Source organism: Mobula hypostoma, chromosome 5, assembly GCF_963921235.1.
Source record: "Mobula hypostoma chromosome 5, sMobHyp1.1, whole genome shotgun sequence".
NCBI lineage: Eukaryota > Metazoa > Chordata > Chondrichthyes > Myliobatiformes > Myliobatidae > Mobula > Mobula hypostoma.
The window spans coordinates 7,837,402-7,862,165 of record NC_086101.1 but is presented as its reverse complement, the minus strand read 5'-3'; the positions used below and the strand labels follow the sequence as shown (position 1 = coordinate 7,862,165).

Genomic DNA, 24,764 nt, shown 5'->3' with positions numbered 1-24,764 from the left:
TTCTCCTTTGAAGGCTTCCCACTTACCGATCACATCCTTGCCAGAGAACAACCTGTCCCAATCCACACTTTTTAGATCCTTTCTCATTTCTTCAAATTTGGCCTTCTTCCAGTTCAGAACCTCAACCCTAGGACCAGATCTATCCTTGTCCATGATCAAATTGAAACTGTTTCTGATCACTGGAACCAAAGTGCTCCCCTACACACACTTCCGTCACTTGTCCTAACTCATTTCCTAATAGGAGATCTAATATTGCATCCCCTCTAGTTGGTACCTGAATATATTGATTTAGAAAACTTTTCCTGATCACATTTAGCAAACTCTAACCCATCTAGACCCCTAACAGTATGGGAGTCCCAATCAATATGTGGAAAATTAAAATCCCCTACCACTACAACTTTATGTTTCTTGCAGTTGCCTGCTATCTCTCTGCAGATTTGCTCCTCCAATTCTCGCTGACTATTGGGTGGTCTGTAATACAATCCCAGTAATGTGGCCATACCTTTCCTGTTTCTCAGCTCCACCCATAAGGACTCAGTAGACAAGCCCTCTAATCTGTCCTGCCTGAGCACTGCTGTAATATGTTCCCTAACAAGCAATGCTACTCCCCCACCTTTCATTCCTCGGCCTCTATCACATCTGAAACATCGGAACCCTGGAATATTAAGCTGCCAGTCCTGCCCTCCTGTAGCCATGTTTCACTAATTGCTATAACGTCACAATTCCACGTGTCAATCCACGCCCTCAACTCGCAATACTCCTAGCATTGAAATATATACACCTCAGAAGAATTTTACCACCACTCAACCTTTCTATTAGCGGATTTGCTTGAACTTTTAACATCATTTATTTTCAGCCCAGCCACACTGTCAGCTCTGGCATTCTGGTTCCTATCCCCCTGCAAATCTAGTTTAAAGCCTCCCCAACAGCACTAACAAACCTCCCTGAAAAGATATTGGTCCCCTTGTAGTTCAAGTGTAACCCGTCTCTCTTGTACAGGTCCCACCTGCCCCAGAAGAGGTCCCAATGATCTTGAAATCTGAAACCCTGCCCCTACACCAGTTCCTCAGCCACTTGTTCATCCTCCAGAGCATCCTATTCCTACCCTCACTGGCACGTAGCACAGGTAGCAATCCTGAGATTACCACCCTCGAGGTCCTGCTTTTCAACTTCCTGCCAAGCTCTCTATACTCACACTCCAGGACCTCCTCACTCTTCCTTGCTATGTCATTGGTACCGATGTGCACCACGACATCTGGCTGGTCACCCTCCCACTTCAGAATGTCATGCAAGCGATCAGAGACATCCTTGACTCTGGCACTCAGGAGGCAACAAACCATCCTGGATTCTCTGTCACGACCACAGAACCTCCTATCTGCCCCTCTAACTATCGAGTCCCCTATCACTAGCGCTCTCTTGCTGGAGGTCAAGATGCATCTATGGAGGTTGCTCCTGAACCGTCATAGAAAAGTACAACACAGAAACAGGCCCTTTGGCCCATCTAGTCCATGCAGAACCACTTCAACTATCTACTTCCATCTACCTGGACTTGGTCCAGAGCCCTCCATTCCACTACCATCCATGTACAGTACCTATCCAAACTTCTCTTCAACGTTGAAATCGAGCTTGCTTGTACTACTTGTGCTGGCAGTACGTCCACACTCTCTCAATCCCCTGAGTGAAGAAATTCCCCCCCACGTCCCCATTAGACATTTCAGCTTTCACCCTCAACCCATGACCTCTAGTTGTAGTCTCACCCAGCCTCAGTCGGAAAAGCCTGCATGCATTTACCCCTCATAATTTTGTGTACCTGTATCAAATTTCTTCCTGTAAGATGGTGGCGTGTCTGGGCTCACAAAAGGTGCTACCATTCTACTAAAACTAATGATCACAAGATCCTGCTGTACATTCAGAACAGTGGCAGAGATTACGTCAGACTGGAGCAAAAGGTCATGGGTTAAGGGTGAAGGGTGACATTTTTAAGGGGAACAACTTCACTCAGAGGGTGATGCAAGTGTGGAACGAGCTGCCAGCAGAGGTGGTGGATGCAGGTTCGATTGCAACATTTAGAGAATTGTTGATAGGTGCATGGATGTGAAGGGAATGGAGGACTATGGGACTAGGCAGAATAACAGTCTATCATGGACTAGATGGGCCAAAGGGCCTGTTTTGTGATGTAGTGCTGTCTGATAGACCAGTTGAAACTGAACACAATATAATTTTGAACTACCTGTGTCACGTAGGAATTTGGAGAAACAAGATATAACTTTTATTGAATATAGTAAGTTTAATTGCATAAAGGTGCTGATGCTTTGCAGTAGTGCAACTAAGTTAAAATGTTTTGTTGATGATTTTCATTTGTACTCGATGTCTGAGGCTCTCCCTTAGTGTCGAACAATAATCAGCCAGCATTGCACCAAGAGAAGATGTCTGAATGGGAATGCAGAAAATGAATCTTTAGTGACATGTTGCACTTCATGGTTTTGTATGCTTGAAGCATGTTGTTAACCAGCTGCATGTAGTTTGAAGCTCGGTAGTTGCCAAGAAGATTTTCAACAACATCCTTGAATGCCTTCTATGTGATTATCCCCAGCCCCACTAGAACTACTTTGAATTGCCTGTCACTGATGACGTGTTTGAATTGTTGACCAACAAAAATGCCTTCCTTAATCTTGGCACAAACAGAAAATCTGCAGAGGTTGAAAGTCCAAGCAACTCACAAAATGCTGGGCTGAAACGTCGACTGTACTTTTTTTCCATAGATGCTGCCTGGTCTGCTGGGTTCCTCCAGCATTTTGTGTGTGTTGCTTCCTTAATCTTGGTATCGGGTATCCTGGGGAAAGTCTGCCTCAAGTAGCAAAATCCTTCAGGGAAATGTACAGCCTTTCTAAAATCTGTCCTGCCCTGCAGCATCCAGCCTGCCTAAGCATACCCGGGCAAGGTAGAAAACTCCTCAGCTTACATTGTGGCCAACATTTTAACTGACTTGAGTTATGAATTGTAATACAAATATAGGCTATTTCAAAAAATGATGTGCGATAGGGAAATTTCATGGTGATCGGCAGGGTGAAGTCCATAAGATACATGCAAAAGTATTCAGGAGGCAAAATCTTCGTTGTCCAGTGTAACTATCCTTCCACCTTTTCCTCCAGATCCGCTCACTCATTGAAGACGAGCAGCTGCTGTGGATCAGGGGTGTCATTGGCGAAGTCAACACCTTCAGGATCCCACTCATCGCGATCACCCCCTCTAATAAACTCATTGCCGTGGCCGAGGCAAGAAAATATTCGTCAGCTGACATTGGTGCCAAGTTCATTGCCATCCGCACGTCCACTGATAAAGGTGAATGGGTAAACATTGTCCTTCAGTAAGGAATGAAGGTCCTGCTTATGTCTCCCTCAAATTGCCAGGACTTGAGGACCTGAGTTATTGGCAAAAGTTGACTAGGTTAGCACCTCAATCCCCAGAGCAGAGGAGAATGACGGGAGATTGTGCTAAAGGATTCTGTGAGAGATCTTTGCCTCGATGATGGCCTTAGTGAATGGACCACTTTTCAAAAATTCATTTTCAAAAATGTTCGTATTGTCGATCCAACAGAGATTTTCCCAGGTTAAGTAGCCATTTCAAAGTGGTTGCTTAAAGGTAATGTCACTGATGGTTCTGTGGTTACAAATGAGCCCAACTGGGTATGGAGGGTCGATCTCAAACACAGAGCCTTATTCCTGACCCAAAATGCGTCATGGCTACTGGGGCTTGTGCTTGTGTGTTATTGAAATACCCTGACAGCCTTGGAGTCGATCATCGTAGAATTCTGCAGCATGAAAATTGGTCATATGGTGTCACTCATATATGTTGACGAAGTTGTCCTCCTGCACTCGTCCCATTTGGGCCCTGTCACTCTTAACCTTTTCCCATCCACGTGTCTGAGGAACAGATGCGATGGGCCAAATGGCCTAATTCTGCTCCTATGTCGTGTAGTCTGTTTGAATGCCATGGAAAAGGGTAAAGTGATTGAGTTTGGAGAGTTAAACTCAAAGGCAGAGCACGAGGTTCATGGCAGGAATCTGAGACCTTTGGAGGGACAGAGGGATTTTGAGGTGCACGTACATGGATCCTTCAAAGTTGCAGTGCAAGTTGTTAGGGTGGTTAAGAAGGAGAATGGTGCATTGGCTGTTTATTTGATGGATTTAGTTCAAGAGCCACGAAGTAATGGTGCAGCTCAATAAAACTCTGGTTGGACTAGATTAAACTCAGAGTATTCAGTTCTGGTTGCCTCATTATAGGATGATGTCAAAGCTTTAGAGAGTGTACAGGAGAGATTTAGCCAGGATGCTGCCTTAATAGAGAGTATGTCTTATGAGGAAAGGTTGATTGAGATAGGGCTTTTCTCTTTGGAGGATGAGAGGCCACTTGATAGAGGTGTAGAAGATGAGAAGAAGCTTAGACTGAGTGGATAGCCACAGGCTTTCTCCCAGGGCGGTAAGCATTGTGTTAATATTGAGGGATAGTGCAGAGCACACCAGGACATCAGCGTGCAGGATACTCAGCTGAACTTTTATTGATAACCCTGCTTGTACAGTATGTGAACTCCTCCCTTGTGGGAGTGGCTAACATTATTAACTACCACTACAGCAAGGGCAGATAAACTTCAGGTGTTTGGAGTATAGGGAGGAGTGATGCAAGAGGTAGGTTTCTTTTTACAGAGTGGTGGATGTGTGGAATGTGCTGCCAGGTGTGGTAGAGGCAGATACATTCGGGACATTTAAGACACTCTTGGATAGGCATATGGATGATAGAAAAATGGAGGGCACTGTGGAGGGAGAGGGAGATCAGATTAAACTTGGAACAAATTAGAAGGTTAGACCATATGACATGGAAGCAAAATTAGGTCATCCAACCTATCAAGTCTGCTCTGCCTTTGTATCATCCGGATCCAGGGTCCCCCTCATGCCCATACATCTGCCTTCTTGCCACATCCTTTGATGCCCTGACCAATCAGGAAACTGTCAACTTCCGCCTTAAATATACCCATGGACTTTCCCTACGCCACAATCTGTGGCAGAGTATTTCACAGATTCAATATTCTCTGGCTAAAAAAAATTCCTCAATGTTTCTGGTTTTAAAGGTCACCCTTCAATTTTGAGGCTGTGCCCTCTGCTTCTGGATACCCTACCATAGGAAACATTCTCCATATCCACTCTGTCTTGTCCTTTCAGTGAGATTCCCTGCATTCTTCAAAATTCTAGTCAGCACAGTCCCAAAGCTGCCAAATGCTCCTCATATGTTAACCCCTTCTTTCCCGGAAACATCCCTGTGAATTTCCTCTGGACTCTCTCCAATAACAACACAGCCTTTCTGAGATATTGGGCCCAAAACTGTTGACAGTACTCCAAGTGCGGCCTGACTAGTGTCTTATAATGGCTCAGCATTATTTCCTTGCTTTTATGTTCTATTCCCCTTGAAATAAATGCCAATGTTCATTTCCCTCTTCTACCACAGACTCAACCTGTAAATTAACCTTCTGGGAGTCTTGCACAAGGACTCCTGAGACTCTCTGCACCTCTGATGTTTGAACCTTCTCCCAATTTAGATAATAGTCCACACTATTGTTCCTTTTACTAAAATGCATGATCATATATTTCCCAACACTGTATTCTACCTTCCACTTTCTTGTCCATTCTTCCAATTTGTCTATGCCCTACTGCAATCGCATTGCTTCCTCAGCACTACCTACCCCTCCCCTTATCTTCATATCATCCACAAACTTTGCCACAAAGCCATCAATTCCATTATTGAAATCCAAGTACCCTGAAACCTCATCCTTAATAATGACTCCAACAATTTCCCAACCTCTGAAGTTAGGCTAACTGGTCTATAATTTCTTTTTTTTTTTTTTTTTTGCCTTCCTCTGGTCTTAAAGAGTGAAGTGACATTTGCAATCTTCCAATCCTCTGGAACCATGCCAGATTCAAATGATTCTTGAAAGATCATGACCAATGCATCCGTTATCTCTTCAGCATCCTCTCTCAGGAGTCTGGGATGTAGTCCATCTTGTCCAGGTGACTTATCCACCTTAAGACCTTCGAGTTCCCTCGCACTTATTCCTTTGTAATAGCAATAGCACTCACTGCTTCTCCCTGACACTCGCGGACCTCTAGCGCACTGCTAGTGTCTTCCACAGTGAAGACTGATGCAAAGTACCCATTAAGTTCAACTGCCATTTCTTGGTCCCTCATTACTACCTCACCTGCATCACTTTCCAGTGGTCCAATATCAACACTCACCTCTGTTACTCGTCATATGACTGAAGGAAACTTTTGGTATCCTGCTTTATATTATTAGCTAGTTTGCTGTCATATTTCATCTTTTCCTTATAGGTTTTTAGTTGCCCTCTGAAAATTTCCCAACCATTCAACTTCCCACTCACTTTTGCTACCTAATTTGCCCTTTCCTTAGCCTTTCTGCAGTCCTTAACTTCCCTTGTCAGCCACAGTTGTCTACCTCTGCCATTACCCCTACCCCTGCTGTAGCTCCAGTTCCCTAACACAGTCTCTAAGGAGCTGCATCTTGATGCACTTGGTGCAGATGTGGCCATCGGGAAGGCTGATAGTCTCCTGGAAATCCCACATCTGATACCCAGAACAGAACACTGGCCCTGTAGACTTGCACCCTATTATCTCAATAGTTAAATAAGGAATGAACTTGCCTACTTGCCTTGCCTTTGCCTGTTGGTACAACATTATGGGCCGAAGGGTCTGTACTGCGCAGAACTGCTCCAACGCATCATTGGCATGTGTCTATAAGACATAGGAGCAGAATTAGACCATTTGGCCCATCGAGTCTGCTCTGACATTCCAACATAGCTGATTATCCCTCTTAATCCCATGCTCCCCGTAAACTTTGATACCCTGACCAACCAAGAACCTAGCAACCTCCGCTTTAAATAGACTCAATGACATGACCTCCTCAGCCATCTGTGGCAATGAATTCCACAGATTCACCACCCTCTGGCTGAAGAAATTCCTCCTCATCTCTGTTCTAAAAAGTATTCTGAGGCTGTGCCCTCTGGTCCTTGACTCATCTACTGGAGGAGACATCCTCTCCACATCCTCTCTATCCAGGCCTTTCAAATTCGATAGGCTTCAATGAAATCTGCCCCCCACCCCCCATTCTGGGAGTCCTTGTGCACGATTCCCAGAAGATTAGTTTGCAGTATAAGACTGTTGTGGAAGGCAAATGTGATGTTAGCATTCATTTTAAGAGTGCTGGAATATCAAAGCAAGGATGTAATGTTGAGAATTCATAAAGCACAGGTGAGGCGCCACTTGGAGTATAGTGAGTAGCTTTGGGCTCACTATCTTAGTGTCACGTACCCCATGACGGGTTAATGAACCAGCAGAAATAGAAAACACTTTGGAGTCCAGTATTGCTATTAACTAATAGTATTTATTAGTAATTACACAATACAGTAATATGCAGATAAATCAAACAGGTTAGTAATGATTTTAAATAAGTAAGTGTGGAATATATATAAAAACCAAGCTTCTTCAAATCTAGGGGTAAATAGTCTTACAATGATGAGTAAAGTTCAGTTCGTGGTATTGAGTTGAGTAGTGATGGAGAGAGAGAGAGAAGGATTTGAGTCTTCAGATGAGCTGACGCCGTCAATCTTCCCGTTGTCCTCTAAAATCCTTTAAAAGGCCCCAACTGTGACCTCAACAAAGGGGACCATTCTTCTGTGGTGGAATTATCAACCCTGGCGAGGGTTGGACACATAAATGACTCCCCACCAGTCACACCCTTTCCACACTGCAAGAGCCACTGATCGATCTGCCTGATGGATCCTCCAAAAACCCACTTTTTCTGTGGGCATAGCAAAGCTCATTCAGTGTCCAAAACCATGTGTCTCAGGTCTATCATCTGACCTTCTATTTATCTTCCCGTGCTGAGTACCAACTGTCTCTCAAATCAGCTCCTCCCTTCTCTCTCTGTGTAAGAATGTGAAAGCAGGCAGCGTCCTTGTAGAAATGTAAACAAACTGTGAGCATTCTTCATATATATGTCTCTGTCTCTGTCTCTCCACAGTTCATAGGGGTAATTCAGGACACTGTCACACTTAGAAAGGGTGTGCTGAAACTGATGAGGGTTCAAAGGAGTTTCACGAAAATGATTCCAGAATTGACTGTCTTGTCATAGGAAGAGCGTTTGGCTCTGGGCCTGTTTTCACTCAAATTCAGAAGAATGAGGGGTGACCTCATTGAACACTATCAAAGGTGTAAAGGGCTTGATAGAGTGGATGTGCAGAGAATGTTTCCTATGGTGGGAGCATCTAAGACCAGAGGGCACAGCCTTGCGTGTCCTTTTAAAACGGAGATGAGGAGGAATTTGTTTAGCCACAGAGTGATGAATCTGTGGAATTCTTTGCCACAGGCAGCTGTGGCAGAGAACTCCTTTCCGAGAGCGGCGAGGGTTGAATCCAGTTCGCTGGTGCTCTCATGGCGTTACGCTGACTGCTGCATCACATGCCTCCCCTAGTCAGTTCCACTGCTACTTGTGTCAGTCAGTCGCTGCCACAGGGCTCCACCAGTCACGGAGCTTCCTCACCTTCACTCCGCCACACCCTACGTTCTCCCGAAACGCAGAACTCGCTATAGAAATGAATAAACCGTCAGCTCTCCCGAATCATCGATTTTACTATTGGGCAATTAACATTCGATATTTAAAATTTTGGTTATGGGACTTGGATGTAATTTCAAGTCCACATTGGGTAAATCTTGAATGTAATTCTTTACAAGGGTTTTCACCGGGTTCTATTTTTGGGACTTCGCTTCCCTTTACTCTTTCTAAATTGTATAAACAAATTGATAACCCAATAGTTAAACATGCTTTACGCATTTGGTTTCAATTTCGAAAATTTTTTGGGTTGAACCAATTTATTTTAGCAAGCCCTATTACATCTATTTTCTTTTTCACCCTCCACTATGGAACATGCATATTTGGATTGGAAAATCAAAGGTATAGTACGATTTTGTGATTTATTTTCGGATAATTGTTTTATGTTCTTTGAACAATTATCTAATAAATATAATCTGCCTAGATCTCACTCTTTTTAGATATTTACAGGTTAGAAATTTTTAAAATACTGTTTCTTCTAACTTTCTGAATTTTTATTCAATCGATATTTTGGAAAAAAATTAGATTTAAATCCTTTTCAGAAAGGTGTTATAGCAATTATTTATAATACAATTATGAATATATGTCCTGATGTATCTAATAAAATTAAGACTGATTGGGAAAGAGAACTTAAGATCATTGTACCGATTGAAAAATGGGGAAAAAAATCTTCATTTACTTAATTCATCCCCTATATATGCTAAACATGCACTGATACAGTTTAAAGTAGTGCACAGGGCTCGTATGTCTAAAGATAAATTATCTCGTTATTACTCTCATATAAATCCTATATGTGATAGATGTCACTCTGAGATAGCTTCTTTAACTCGTATGTTTTGGTCATGTCTTTTGTTGAAAAAATATTGGAAGGATATTTTTGATATTATCTCAACTGTTTTGAATATTGACATACAACTTCAACCAATTACTGCCATTTTTGGGTTACCAATGACAGAATCAAGTCATTTAACTTCTTCAGCTCGTCGGATGATTGCATTTTTTACATTAATGGCTAGAAGATCCATTTTGCTGATTTGTAAAGAGATTAATTCTCCTACCACATTTCGTTGGTTCTCTCAAACTATGCTGTGTTTAAATTTGTAAAGAATTAGAAGTGTTGTTTATGATCCCGGTTCCAAGGTTGTCAAGCCGAGGAGAGGTAGTGGAGACAAGCTCCCACTACTTTAAAGTGCTCCTCATGGCATGCGCCTCAAACTTACTCTATTTCTTCGTAATATTTGTTGAGAGTAACGGAGTCGTCAACACTAATGCTTTCTTTTTTTATGATGTTACATAACAGCCCATGTCTTTTTTTTTAGTTGATTAACACTGTTTAGGTTAGTTTTTTGCGGGGTGGGTTATAGTTTTAGTTTTTCCTTTTTCATGATTTTTTTTCTCGATATTTTTCTTCGTTTTATACTGTTCATCTGTATCCTGTATGTTTGGGAGTTTTAACATTTAAGTGTCAACTGGATATATATTTAACTCTGTCAATTATAGCAATGTGGTTAAATTTGAAGAAACTTGGAAATCTTTTATGCAACATTTTCATATGATGTAATTTGACCTTTCTGAATCTTTTTTTTAAAACTTAAGTTATATGAGTAGAGGTGCGGAGTCGACGACATTACTGAACGTGTCTGATTCAAGGTATTGGTCTAGCCCTGATTTGTTCTGTTTCTTTTTGGGGGTTTTTCTTTGTTTATATATATATATTTTTTTTTTTATTTCTTTTTTTTTCTTTATGACTAATTTCGTTATGAGTTTGGAAGTCTATTATACCAATGTTACTTAAAATCCTTTTTGCAGATGCTTGTTATGATTATTCCAATCTTTTTGTATCAACTTTGTTATTATGTTTATAATTGTGAGAATTAATAAGTTTTAAAAAGACAATTATAACAATGTATTCCCAATAACTTTGTATCATTACTATGCTATGTTTATTATTATGAAACTAATAAAAAGATTGAAAAAGAAATGAATAAACTGTCATCTTTTCGGGTGTGCTGTTGAAGCTTTTCGACTGCTTATTCATTTACATAGATGCTGCCTCCACCGCTGAATTCCTCCAGCATTTTGTGTGTGTTGCTCTATATTATCAGATTTCTGTATAATCTCTTGTGCCAAATCCTAACTCTGCGCAGTAAAGTCATTGACCTGAGATGTTGACCTTTTTTTCAGTCCACAGATTCTCTCTGACCAGACGAGCATGCAGAGCGCTTCTAGTTTCAAGAAAAATGTGTTTCAAGGTACAGTGCAGTTGACTTATTTCAACGATTCCTCTGCATGTACGACGCGAGGCGCCAGTGGACTAAAATTCGTAGAGCACACGGAAAGGGAGATCTTTAAATTTTCACTGAAGTATTGCGGTTTCGCGGACTGCTGCAGATGGCATGAATCAATCATTCAGTCAAATAGGAGATTATCTGACCTCGCAAATATGTTTTAAATGTATCCCATATAATCAATTTCGACACATTCCCGAATTATTAAAAAGGACAAAATCTTTTATCTGAATCTCTATAAATTTGACAAAGTCCGAGATTTGTAATAAGTTTTCTGGAAAAATAAATGGACAGTTTTGTTCGGATAACCCAATATATTCACGGTGTTTCTATATCAGACCAATATGTAATTGCATTTGTCACATCATTAGCCAGAAGGGCTATTTTATTAAAGCGTCCCTGGTTGTTTCCAGCTGATCTGGTTGGTGGTGTTGTAGATAGTGTAGAGGATTGTCAAAGATTGCAGAGAGACATTGATAGGATGCAGAAGTGGGCTGAGAAGTGGCAGATGGAGTTCAACCCGGAGAAGTGTGAGGTGGTACACTTTGGAAGAACAAACTCCAAGGCAGAGTACAAAGTAAATAGCAGGATACTTGGTAGTGTGGAGGAGCAGAGGGATCTGGGGGTACATGTCCACAGATCCCTAAAAGTTGCCTCACAAGTAGATAAGGTGGTTAAGAAAGCTTATGGGGTGTTAGCTTCCATAAGTCGAGGGATAGAGTTTAAGAGTCACGATGTAATGTTGCAGCTCTGTAAAACTCTGGTTAGGCCACACTTGGAGTATTGTGTCCAGTTCTGGTCACCTCACTATAGGAAGGATGTGGAAGCATTGGAAAGGGTACAGAGGAGATTTACCAGGATGCTGCCTGTTTTAGAAAGTATGCATTATGATCAGAGATTAAGGGAGCTAGGGCTTTACTCTTTGGAGAGAAGGAGGATGAGAGGAGACATGATAGAGGTGTACAAGATAATAAGAGGAATGGATAGAGTGGTTAGCCAGCGCCTGTTCCCCAGGGCACCACTGCTCAATACAAGAGGACATGGCTTTGAGCTAAGGGGTGGGAAGTTCAAGAGGGATATTAGAGGAAGGTTTTTTACTCAGAGTGGTTGGTGTGTGGAATGCACTGCCTGAGTCAGTGGTGGAGGCAGATACACTAGTGAAGTTTAAGAGACTACTAGACAGGTATATGGAGGAATCTAAGGTGGGGGCTTATATGGGAGGCAGGGTTTGAGGGTCGGCATAACATTGTGGGCCGAAGGGCCTGTACTGTGCTGTACTATTCTATATTCTATCTCAGACAAGTGATTCTTTGATGCGACATTAATCAAGGATCGATATGAGTTTTAAAAGGAGCTTTTCCCTGGCTCGGCGCAATTGCGGCACAGGAGCAAATAAAAGTAAAGCAGGGACAAAGCAGAGTGGCTGTTCTGTAAATGGACCGGTGTAGGAGTGGGAACTTTGGCTTTGGCTCAAGTGGCTTTGGCGAAGAGGCACAAGTAAGTAGCAGGTAAAGCTTTTGTAGTGGTTGAAAAAAACTCACTAAATTACAGCTAATTAAATAAAGTCGGAATCATGCAGGGTCAGGTGATGTGCTGTAGCTGCATGATATGGGAGCCGGAGGACTCCACTGTGGTTCCTGATGCTGGTCACATCTGCAGAAAGTGTTGGCTGCTCGAGGAACTCAGGCTCAAAGTTGACGACCTGGAATCTGAGCTTCAACAGGGTGGCACATCAGGGAGAGGAAGAGTTACCTGGATTCTCTGCTGCAGGAGATTAGCTGTCTCAAATTCGGTCTGTGGTCGGGGACAAGAGGGTATTACTGCGAGTCAGGCGGGAGTGGGATCCTAGAGACAGTGCTGGAGGAGTCTCAGCCCGTGAGCTTGTCCAGCACTCAATAGTGGGGTGGGGAGGGCTCAACAGATTAAAGAAGTATGGCAAAGTGAAAAAGAAAAGTGTGGATAAAAATAAACTAAAAGAAAAAGATTACAAGATTTTTAAAGCTCTATTATTAATTTTAAGGACCTATATAAATATAATTTTCTCCCTTTAATTGATTACACCCAGCAAATGCTTTCTAAATGGTCACCCATGACATGATCATTAATAGGTCGAATTAATGCTATTAAAATGATAGTTCTACCAAAATTCTTATATATATTCCTTTGTTCCTGCAACGTTTTTTGACAGAATAGACTCTATAATCTTATCTTATATTTGGAATAATAAAAATCCTAGACTCAGTTAAACCCTTATTGCAGAAATCAAAACAAGACGATGGTATGGCTTTGCCAAATTTTAAAATGTATTATTGGGCAATTAATATTTGATGTATTACTTTTTGGATTCATTATTCAGACATGCATGAATGTCCATGGCTGGATATGGAGGAAAACTTGGCGAAAGGGTTCTCTTTGGCCTCTTTACTGGGAGCTCCTCTTCCCTTTTTGTTTTCTAAGATTAGTAGACAAGACTTTAATTCCATTATTAAACATACATTAAGAATTTGGTTTCAGTTTCACAGATTTTTTGAATTAAATAATTTTGTTCTTTCTAGTACTACCCATTTCAATTTTTTTTTTAAACCATCAGTTCTGGATAAGGCCTTTTCAATTTGGAAAACCAAGGGAATAACAACTTTTTCAGAATTGTTTTTAGGGGATTACTTAATGTAGATTTCTCGATTGGTGGATAAATATGATTTATCTAATGTACAGTTTTTTAGATCTTTACAAATTAGGAATTTTTTTTACGTGGTTTGCTGCCAGATTACCCTTCTGCTTATCCACCTAATATGACGATGCTGTCTTTCAGCTTAAACCACTCAGAAAGGGTTGATAGCTATAATTTATAAATGGTTATTGAATTTACGAACGATATCGAATGATAAAATTAAACATGCTTGGGAAGTGGAATTTGAAGAGTTATTTTCAGATAATCAATGGAGTAATCTTTTTGATTTCCTTAATAATTCATTCTCTGCCCGTCATTCTCTGATACAGTTCAAGGTAGTGCATCCGGCCCATATGTCAAAGTATAAACTTGCACGTATTTTCTCCAACATCAATCCAATTTGTGATAGATATAATATTGAGGTGGCTACTTGAACTCGTATGTTTTGGTCTTGTATAAAGCTAGATAATTTTCTGAGAGATGTTTTTAAAAAGCTATGAAAAGTCTTGGATCTGGACCTACAACCTAATTTACTTACGGCAATCTTTGGGGTTATCCCATCGGAAGCAGGAAATATTCCTGTTTCCGCTCAATGTATTTCAACTCAGTTGTCTAGAAGAGCCATTTTATTGAAGTGGAAGGATTCTATTCCACCTACTGTCTTTTATTGGCTCTCCTCCATTATGTCTTGTTGAAGTTTAGAGAAAATGAGAAGTCAGACATTTGATACATCCTTTAACTTTGAGCAAATCTGGCAATCTTTTATTCAAGATTTTCATTAGATTTGATTTATTGCTCTTCCAATTTTTTTTTGAAGTTTTAGTTTTCGCCAGAAAGTCCTTCCTATCTTTTTGGTCATATCCTCAGAATGGACTGCCCAGTCCTTTTTTTCCCTCTTTTTTTTCATATAGTGTAGTGGGGGGAGGGTTCTTCTTATTTAAAAATTTAAAGTCTTTTTTTTCTCTTTACGACTTTATAACAGGAGAATTAGCTGTCTTTTTTTTATTATATACTACATATTAGCTTAATACTGTGTATGATTTTGATAATGTTTATTTCACTTCCTGTTTGTATTGTTATTGTTATATATATTTGAGATAATTCTCCTCTTGTTTGTATATGTGCTGTTTTTAAATCAATAAAAAGATTAAGAAAGAAAGAAAGATTTCAATGAGGTCCCTCGACATTCTTCTCAGCTCCATTGAGCACAGGCCCAGAGCTATAAAAACACTACTCATGCGTTAACTCTTTCATACCTGGAATCATTCTCGAGAACATCCTCTGGACTCTCTCCAGTGCCAACACATCCCTTCTTAGACAAGGGACTCAGTATTACCGAGTCTACTGTCAGTGCGGTCTGGCCATGCCTTACAGCAGATGGCCGTTAACGCTTGAGTCTGTGGTAACAGCCAGTATATCAGAAGTCCTCAACTGTCCATCTACATTATTAATACAGTACCACAGATTTTGTTCAGAAGTGTCCTCCTGCATTCTCATCAACTCCATCAAGATTCTACCACACAATTCAGCTGTAATCAATGGTGTGCAAAGAAATCAACAATTGTGGAAGAAGATTTTGAGTAAAGGGTTAAAATATCTGAGTTGTTAACACCCTGTACCTTCACTTAATTAGCAATTTGTCTAGTGCTGGCGTTAGTGCTTAACTCAGCTGAAATAATATAAAGACAGTATAACATAGCAAAGACGAGTGGGAAGCCGGAGGATTGGGAAACTTTTAAAGAGCAACGGAAGGTAACTAAAAAGGCAATACGCGGAGAAAAAATGAGGTACGAAGGTAAACTAGCCAAGAATATAAAGGACGATACGAAAACCTTCTTTGGATATGTGAAAAGGAAAAACATAGTTAAGACCAAAATTGGGCCCTGAAAGACAGAAGCGGGTGAATTTATTATGGGGAACAAGGAAATGGCAGACGAGTTGAACAGGTACTTTGGATCTGTCTTCACTAGGAAAGACACAAACAATCTCCCAGATGTAATAGTGGCCAAAGGACCTAGGGTAATGGATGAATTGAAGGAAATTTATATCGGGCAGGGAATGGTGTTGGATAGGCTGTTGGGTCTGAGGGCTGATAAGTCCCCGGGACCTGATGGTCTGTATCCCAGGGTACTTAAGGAGGTGGCTTTAGAAATGGTGGACGCATTGGTAATCATTTTCCAATGTTCTATAAATTCAGGATCAGTTCCTGTGGATTGGAGGGTGGCTAATGTTGTACCTCTCTTCAAGAAGGGAGGAAGAGAGAAAACAGGGAATTATAGACCGGTTAGCCTGACGTCGGTGGTGGGAAAGATGCTGGAGTCAATTATAAAAGATGAAATTATGACACATCTGGATAGTAGTAACGGGATTAGTCCGAGTCAGCCTGGATTTACGAAGGGAAAATCGTGCTTGACTAATCTTCTGGAATTTTTTGAGGATGTAACTATGAAAATGGACAAGGGAGAGCCAGTGGATGTACTGTACCTGGACTTTCAGAAAGCCTTTGATAAAGTCCCACATAGGAGATTAGTGGGCAAAATTAGGGCACATGGTATTGGGGCAGAGTACTGACATGGATTGAAAATTGGCAGGCTGACAGAAAACAAAGAGGAGCGATTAACGGGTCCCTTTTGGAATGGCAGGCAGTGACCAATGGGGTACCGCAAGGTTCAGTGCTGGGACCGCAGCTGTTTAAAATATATATTAATGATTTAGATGAGGGAATTAAAAGTAACATTAGCAAATTTGCCGATGACACAAAGCTGGGTGGCAGTGTGAAATGTGAGGAGGATGTTATGAGAATGCAGGGTGACTTGGACAGGCTGGGTGAGTGAGCGGATGCATAGCAGATGCAGTTTAATGTGGACAAATGTGAGGTTATCCACTTTGTTGGTAAGAACAGGAAGGCAGATTATTATCTAAATAGAGTCAAGTTAGGAAAAGGGGAAGCACAACGAGATCTAGGTGTTCTTGTACATCAGTCACTGAAAGCAAGCATGCAAGTACAGCAGGCAGTGAAGAAAGCTAATGGCATGCTGGCCTTCATACCAAGGGGAATTGAGTATAAGAGCAAAGAGGTCCTTCTGCAGCTGTACAGGGCCCTGGTGAGACCACACCTGGAGTACTGTGTGCAGTTTAAGTCTCCAAATTTGAGGAAGGACCTTCTTGCTGTTGAGGGAGTGCAGCGTAGGATCACAAGGTTAATTCCCGGGATGGCGGGACTGTCATATGTCGAAAGTTTGGAGCGACTGGGCTTGTATACTCTGGAATTTGGAAGACTGAGAGGGGATCTTATTGAAACATATAAGATTATTAAGAGATTGGACACGCTGCAGGCAGGAAGCATGTTCCCGCTGATGGGTGAGTCCAGAACCAGAGGCCACAGTTTAAGAATTAGGAGTAGGCCATTTAGAACGGAGTTGAGGAAAAACTTTTTCACCCAGAGAATGGTGGATATATGGAATGCTCTGCCCAAGAAGGCTGTGGAGGCCAAGTTTCTGGATGCTTTCAAAAAAAGAGATGGACAGAACCCTTAAAGGTAGCGGAATCAAAGGTTATAGGGATAAGGCAGGAACCAGATACTGATAGTGGATGATCAGCCATGATCACAGTGAATGGCGGTGCTGGCTCAAAGGGCCGAATGGCCTACTCCTGCACCTATTATCTATTGTCTATTGTCACTTTGGAAGGAATAATAGAAGAGCAGATTATTATTGAAATGGTGAAAGATTGCATCATGCTGTTGTGCAGAGGGACTTGGGAGTGCTTGTGCATGAATCGCTAGAAGTTGGCTTGCAAGTACAACAGGTTATTAAGAAGGCAAACAAAATATTGGCCTTCATTGCTCGAGGGATTGAATTCAAGAGCAGGGAGGTCATGCTGCAACTCTACAGGGTACTGTGTGCAGTTCTGGTCTCCATACTTGAGGAAGGATGTACTGACTTTGGTGGCAGTGTAGAAGAGGTTTACCAGGTTGATTCCAGAGATGAAGCGGTTAACCTATGAGGAGAGATTGAGTCGCCTGGGACCATATTCTCTGGAATTCAGAAGAATGAGAGGGGATCTTATAGAAACAAGCAAAATTTTGAAAAGAATAGATAAGATAGAAGTAAGAAATTTGTTTCCATTAGTAGGTGAGACTAGAACGAGGGGACATTACCTCACGATTCAGGGGAGAAGATTTAGGACGGAGATGAGGAGGAACTGTTTTTTCCCAGAGAGTGGTGAATCTGTGGAAATTCTTTGCCCAGGGAAGCAGTTGACGCTTCTTCACTAAATATATTTAAGATACAGTTAGATAGGTTTTTACATAGTAGGGGAATTAAGGGTTATGGGGAAAAGGCAGGTAGATGGAGCTGAGTTTACAGACAGATCAGCCATGATCTTATTCAATGGTGGGGTAGGTTCGATGGGCCGGATGGCCGACTCCTACTCCTATTTCTTATGTGCTTATGTGCCAGTCATCAGCATTCACTGAAGGACATCTCCTTACATTGGAAAACCAGCAATTATTGAGCATACGAAACTGCATTGATGATCTGACAGCAGATATATATTAACTCTCGAATTCCTGGTGACAGCCAGTAGTATATCAAGGAGTCCTCGGCTGTCTATTTCCATTAATTCGACATAAATACATAGATCGTATTTTGAAAAGATTCTCCCTGTGAACTCATTAACACTCTCCAGATTCTACTACAGACACACACATGGAACACTACACGGTTTACAATTAACCCACCTATCCATAAGACATATTTCAGGTAGTTATTATACTGCAACATTCAGGTTCGTGAACCAGCGTGGACAACACTGAACTGACTGCGCAATCTAAAGACTCGTTTTCAAAGTCTCAGCATCTCATGTTCTCTGTGTTATTTATATTTTTATTGTTGTTATTATTTGCACGATTTGTCTTCATTTAAACATTGGTTTAAGAATAGTTTTTTTTTCATAAATTCTATTGTATATCTTTTTCCTGAAAGAAAATGAATCTCAAGACACTACATGGTGACATACAATATCTGTACTTTGATGATAAATTTAACCGACTCTCAGTTCTCCCAGCAGTACCGGTGTCGGTCAGCAGGTGGCAATCCTGCACCGTGAATCTCCGCCATCCCTTTGCCTCTGCAGACGTTGGTTGATACGCTGAGTTCACCCAGCAGTCTTTGTCCAGTCCGCACCCCCTCTCCTTACCAGGGAGGGGGCTCACAGACTGAGGGGATCACAAGGTACAGAAGTCTGGGAACACGGTGCTTCAGCAGCTGTCGCGGAAACAGTCACCAACTGACACTGACATGATAGACAGTCGGAGTCTCTTTATCCTCAGTGTGGGAATGTCAAATACAACAGGGAGTAAATATGAGGTGAGAGGGGAAGGTTTAAAGGAGATTGATGAGGTGAGTTTGTTTTACACAGAGAATGGTCGCTGCCCGCAACGTGCTGCCAGGGGAGGAGGTGGAAGCAGATACAACAACAACATTTAGACAGACACATGAACAGACAGGGAATGGAGGGTTGTGGACCGTGTACAAGCAGATGGGATGAGATTAATTTGGCACAATGTTCAGCACAGACTTGTGGGCCGAATGGCCTGTTCCTGTGCTGTATTGTTCAATGTTCTATGTTCAGCAGTTGTGGACAAAGCTGTCAACAACAACAACTGGTATTTAGATACAGTCGCTGTGTAAATGCAGTGAAGTGTCCCGGGCGCTTACACAGACGTGTTTCTCACTGGATACAAAAACAAAGAATACAACAAACTCTGCAGACTGTTACACGCATTGGAGACAGTGGAGTGAATACAGTCAACACGGGGTACAGAGGATGCTCTACACACAAAAAAAATTAAAAGACACAAAGAGCGATTTGTGATTCAAGAACGTAACAAACAGGAGCGGGAGTGGCCATTCGGCCCCTTGCTCCTGCTCTACCTTTCACTCAGAACATGGCTGATCATTGACCTCAGTGCCAATTTCCTGCAGCATTGCATCATCACTCTTCCCCTTAAATTCAGAAATCTTTTGTAGAGAATTCCAAATATTCACTGCACACTTGGTGAGGAATTTTTCCTCATCTCAGTCCTGCTGAGGCGACCTCTGATTGTGAGTCTGTGACCCCTGGTTCCACAGCCCATACAGGGGAAACATCATTCCTGCCTCTACCCTGTCAATACCCAGTGAGACCACCTCCTCGAATTATGAGACAGTCTCAGTCAGTCTAATCTCCCTGAGGACACGACGTGAAGGGTAAAGCTTTAAAGTAAGATCATCAAAGTTGAACCGGGATGTTCAAGCAATGTTTTTGGACACAATGAGTGGTATCTTCCTGCAATGTGCAGCCGGGATGGGGAGTGGTGGAAGCAGATACGATCGTGATGTTAAACAGACATTTAAACAGGAAATGAACAGGCAGGGGATGGAGGGTATGGAGTGTTGTAGAATACAAATACCCAGGGGAACAAGTACATAGTTCCTGAGAGTAGAGACACAGGTAGACAGTGTAGTGAAGAAGGTGTATGGTACGCTGGCCTTCTTCGATCGGGCATTAAGTACATGAGATGGTTTGTCATGTTACAGCTGTACAAGACATTGGTGAGACCACACTCAGAGTACTGGGTGCAGTTCTGGTCACCGAGCTGTAGAAAGGATGACATTCAGCTGGAATGTGTGCAGACAAGATTCACAGGAATGTTACTGGGGCTAAAGGGCTTCAGGAGAATCTGGATCGACCTGGACTGTTTTCCCTGAAGCAAAGGAGACTGAGGGTTGACATTATTGTGCTTTATGAAATCCTGCAGGACAGTGATGAGGTCGATGGACACAGTCTTTCCCCAGGGGAGGGGAGTCTAAAACTAGAGGATATAGATTCAAGCTCAGAGGGTAAAGATCACCAGTGGACCCGATTGGCAAATTTTCCACACAGTTGGTGGTCGGTAAGTGGGATGAGCTGCCAGAGGAAATGGTAAAGGCCGATAGAACTGAAACACTTTTAAGACATTTAGACAAGTTCTTGATTGAAAATGTTCAGAGGAAGTCTGGCCAAATGCCGTCAAATGGGAGGTGCTGAGAAAGCCACCTTGGTTGTCGGGGACATGTTACGCTGAAGGGCCGGTGTGCGTGCTGTCTACCTCCATCAGTCTAATGAGGAAGAGTGGGACCTCACATCAGAGCAGGGCTGTACAGGGGTGAAGTCAGGAAGTTTTCCTGCATCTGTGTTTGAGTAATCCCAGTGTATCTGACACCTCACAATCTTCTGCTGCATCAAGATCCCCCATTTCAGTGTCAAAGACATTCGCCTGATGATTTAAATAATTGATATTTAATCACCTTTCATCTTCCTGCTTTACACCTCTATTTATTCCCCAGACCCTTCTATCCTCCCTCTGGTCAGTCTGTACACTGCTCTGAAGAACATCAGAAACAGAAGCACGAAGACCATTCAGCCCCTCACATCTGCTCTCCCATTAGACATGATTAATACCACTTCCCTGTGCTAATGCTATTTCTACTGATTCACCTTGTATCCAAAACTCAATCCACGTCTCTCTTCAACATAGTTGCTGTGTAAATGTGCAGAGCCCTGTTAGATTATGAGCTGGGTAAATAAATTTATTCACCTCTGAATGGTCGTCCCCTCACTGTGCCTCCTCATCCTGACACCCCTGTTACCAGAAACATCATCCCTGCATCTACCTGGGGAGCCTGGAGCAAGTCTCAGACTCTCTCTCTGTCTCCACCACACACAAATACACACAGGGGCTTCACCATTTACATTTCTCCATTGCGTCAATGACCAACGCAGTCTGCCCGAGGATTGTGCTGGGATCAGCCTGCATGTGTTGCCACACTTCCGGCTCCAAAATATCATGTCCATGTCTCTCTACCCTTCACCGTACATCTCCGGGTAGTGCCAACCTGAGCATCGATTTCTCTAATGGTCCACTCCCCTCTCCGAGCACATTCCTTCTTCTTCATCCCCCTTCCGGAGGAAATTACACTGCACTCCCATTTCTTCTGGAATCAGATGCTGGAAGAACTAAAACAAAACAGAAATTGCTTGAAACCCACAACAGAGCAGGCAGTGTTTGAATCAATTCCAGGAGAGGTCACCGACGTGGAACGTGAAGCCTGTTCCTCTCTCCACAGATCCTGACCAACCTGCTGTGTTTTTCCTGCATTTCCTGAGTGTGTACTGGGTCCGTTTTGGATGCTGTTGAGGGGGTGACCCCAACAGAGGATGACCACAGCGATCGGGTCTCTGGCACTGAGCCTGGTTCTGTGGTGCAGAAGGGAGAAATGATGAGAAATGCAGTAGTGATAGGGGATTCCATAGTGGGGGGAACAGACAGGAGGTTCTGTCAGCCTGATAGAGATACCCACATGGTGTGTTGCCTCCCAGGTGCCAGGGTATGGGATGTCTCGGATCGGGTGCAGAGTATTCTGAAGGGAGAGGGTGACCAGCCAGAAGTCTTGGTACACGTTGGTACCGATGACACTGGTAGAAAAAGGGAGGAGCTCCTGAAGAGAGAGTTCAGGGAGTTGGGTTTTGAGCTGAAAAGCAGGACCTCCAGGGTAGTAATCACATCGTGTTTATTTCACCCTCCGCACATTTATATTTACACTGACTTACTCCTGACGCCGGTCCCAGGACCCGACACGTTTACAGACCCGGAGCGGAACCGGAGCAGATTCTCAGACACTCGTTTTTATCCCAAATCCAGAAGAAAGGATAAAGTTTCCCCGTGAATTTATTCCCAGTGAAGGTGTGGAGATGGGACTTGGTCTCCGCGTTGTAAAATGAAACTGTCCCGGACTGGTAACTGAGATAAACTCCCACCCTCCCGGGGATGGGACCGGCAGGGAGACGGGACTCAGGGGAGGTGTAAACCTTCATCACGTCACCATCCCGCCCGATGATCCAGAATCCGGTCTCCGGACTCAGTCTGACCCATCGCTTCCTCTCCACAGACTCTGCGGCGACTCCCAGATCCCAGCACCGATTCCCCGTCACCTCCACCTCCCAGTAATGTCTCCCCGATGTGAATCCCTCCGATCCCAGCACACAAGCCCAGTGTGTGAACCTCTTCCCGGTGTCAGGGAGATCCCTCCGGGTCCCGGTGTATCTCACACTCTTCCGATCCTCAGACACCTCGAGCCGCGGACTCGCCGTTTCCACATCCAGGGTGACAGAGACTGGGGGGAGAAGCAGAGAATTAGAGAGTCCCCGGGGATCGGGGGGAGACTCGGGCAGCGCGGCCCCGGGACCGGACCGGGGGAGAGGCCGCTGGGCCTCAGGCGCAGTCGGGTGCCCGACAGGGCCTTTTCCGGTGTTTTACACAAACACAGCGGATGGACAACCAGCATTTTCTCGAGTTTTTCCCCCGACATGGAGAGCGGATTTTCCCCGATGAACACACACAAGATTCTGGAGGATCTCAGCGGGTCAAGCAGCATGTGTTAAGGGAGATTTCAAGCAGAGACCTTACCTCAAGATTGGAAAGAAAGACGGGAGATAGCAGTGGAAACGGGTATGAAAAAGGAGTGGAGCAAAAACTGGATCCAGGTGAGGATGGGGTGAGTGAACACTGGAGGCATTTAAAGAGGAGGTCAGGCAGAATTCAATCATGTCGACCAACTCACTTTAATGAACTTGTTCCATTTGTCTATATTTGCCCATTATTCCTTTAAAACTCTCCTACACATGTACCTGTCCAGATGTCTTTTAAACATTGCAACTGTACCAACCTCTACAGTTTCCTTTGGCAGCCTCCTGAGCTCCAGGAAAAAAGACCCAGCATATCCAGCCTCTCCTTATAACCCAAACCAGTAATATCCTTGTAAATCTGTTTTATACCCTCTCAGTTTAATGACATTCTTCCTGGAGAAAGATCACCAGCACTGGACAGTGTGATCCAAATCATAAAGACAAGAAAATCTGCAGAAGCTGGAAATCCAAAGCAACACACACAAAACCTTGACCCAAAACATCAACTATTTATTCATATCCATAGCTGCTGCCTGACCTGCAAAGTTCCTCCAGCAGTTTGTGTGTGTTACTCTGCTCCAAATGTGGCCTTCCCAATGTCTTGTACACTCATAACGTGATGCCCCAGCTCCTGACTGATGAAGGCAATCACCTCCTGGTCTCTCTGTTCCACAACACCCTCCAGGGCCTCACTGATTCCTGTGTAATCCTGTCCTGGTTTCCCTTCCAAAATGTAACACCCTCATCTCTCTGAATTAAAATCAATTTCCATCCAATGGCCCAGATCTAACTGTAATCTTGGATAACCCATGAGCAATGGGTTATATGGTGGATAACACAATACTGTTGCACCTCGCGGCGTTCTGGAGTTCTGAGATCAATTGCGACACCATCTGTAAGGAGTTTGTACGGTCTCCCCGAGACCTCGTGCCTTCCCTCTCGGTCCTCCTGATTCATTCCTCAGATTGGGGAGGAGTGGACAGCGAGGAAGACCATCATTACTTTCAGTGGGATCTGGAGCAGCTGGAAAAATGGCCTGAAATGTGTCAGCTGGAATTTAATGCAGACAAGTGTGAGCTGTTGCACTTTGGTAGGACCACAGTGTAGATCTTACACAGTGAATGGTCGGGCACTGAGGACACTGTTCTAAGGCAGATCTGGGAAAAGGGGTCCATTAATACATCGAAAGTGCTGTTACAGGGAGATAGGTCCATCAAAAAAGCTTTTCTCTGACTTTCATAAATCAAAGTATTGAGTACAGGAGATGTATGTTATGTTGAAGTTGCATGAGATGTTGTTGAGGCCTAATTTGGAATATTGTGTGCAGGTTTAGTCACGTACATAGAACATAGAACATAGAATAGTACAGCACATTACAGGCCCTTCGGCCAACAATGTTGTGCCAACCCTCAAACCCTGCCTCCCATATAAGCCCCCACCTTAAATTCCTCCATATACCTGTCTAGTAGTCTCTTAAACTTCACGAGTGTATCTGCCTCCACCACTGACTCAGGCAGTGCATTCCACACACCAACCACTCTCTGAGTAAAAAACCTTCCTCCAATATCCCCCTTGAACTTCCCACCCCTTCACTTAAAGCCATGTCCTCTTGTATTGAGCAGTGGTGCCCTGGGGAAGAGGTG

At 43.1% G+C, this 24,764-nt stretch overlaps 2 protein-coding genes across 3 annotated transcripts in view; one reads left to right on the top strand and one right to left on the bottom strand.

The window, feature by feature from the left end:
• LOC134346545 (sialidase-1-like) overlaps window positions 1–11,260 on the top strand; it is a 31,638-nt gene extending 20,378 nt beyond the window's left edge. For both annotated transcript variants that reach the window (XM_063047961.1, XM_063047960.1), the window contains exons 2-3: window positions 3,153–3,342; window positions 10,858–11,260. In XM_063047961.1, the coding sequence (XP_062904031.1) occupies window positions 3,153–3,342; window positions 10,858–10,940 (273 nt within the window). In that variant the 3' untranslated portion in view covers window positions 10,941–11,260. The remainder of the gene's footprint in view (window positions 1–3,152; window positions 3,343–10,857) is intronic.
• The window catches only part of LOC134346431 (uncharacterized), a 74,516-nt gene that overhangs the window by 42,146 nt on the left and 7,606 nt on the right, over window positions 1–24,764 (bottom strand). The window contains 2 exon segments of the mRNA XM_063047800.1: window positions 22,274–22,316; window positions 22,318–22,829. Of these exon segments, the coding sequence (XP_062903870.1) occupies window positions 22,274–22,316; window positions 22,318–22,829 (555 nt within the window).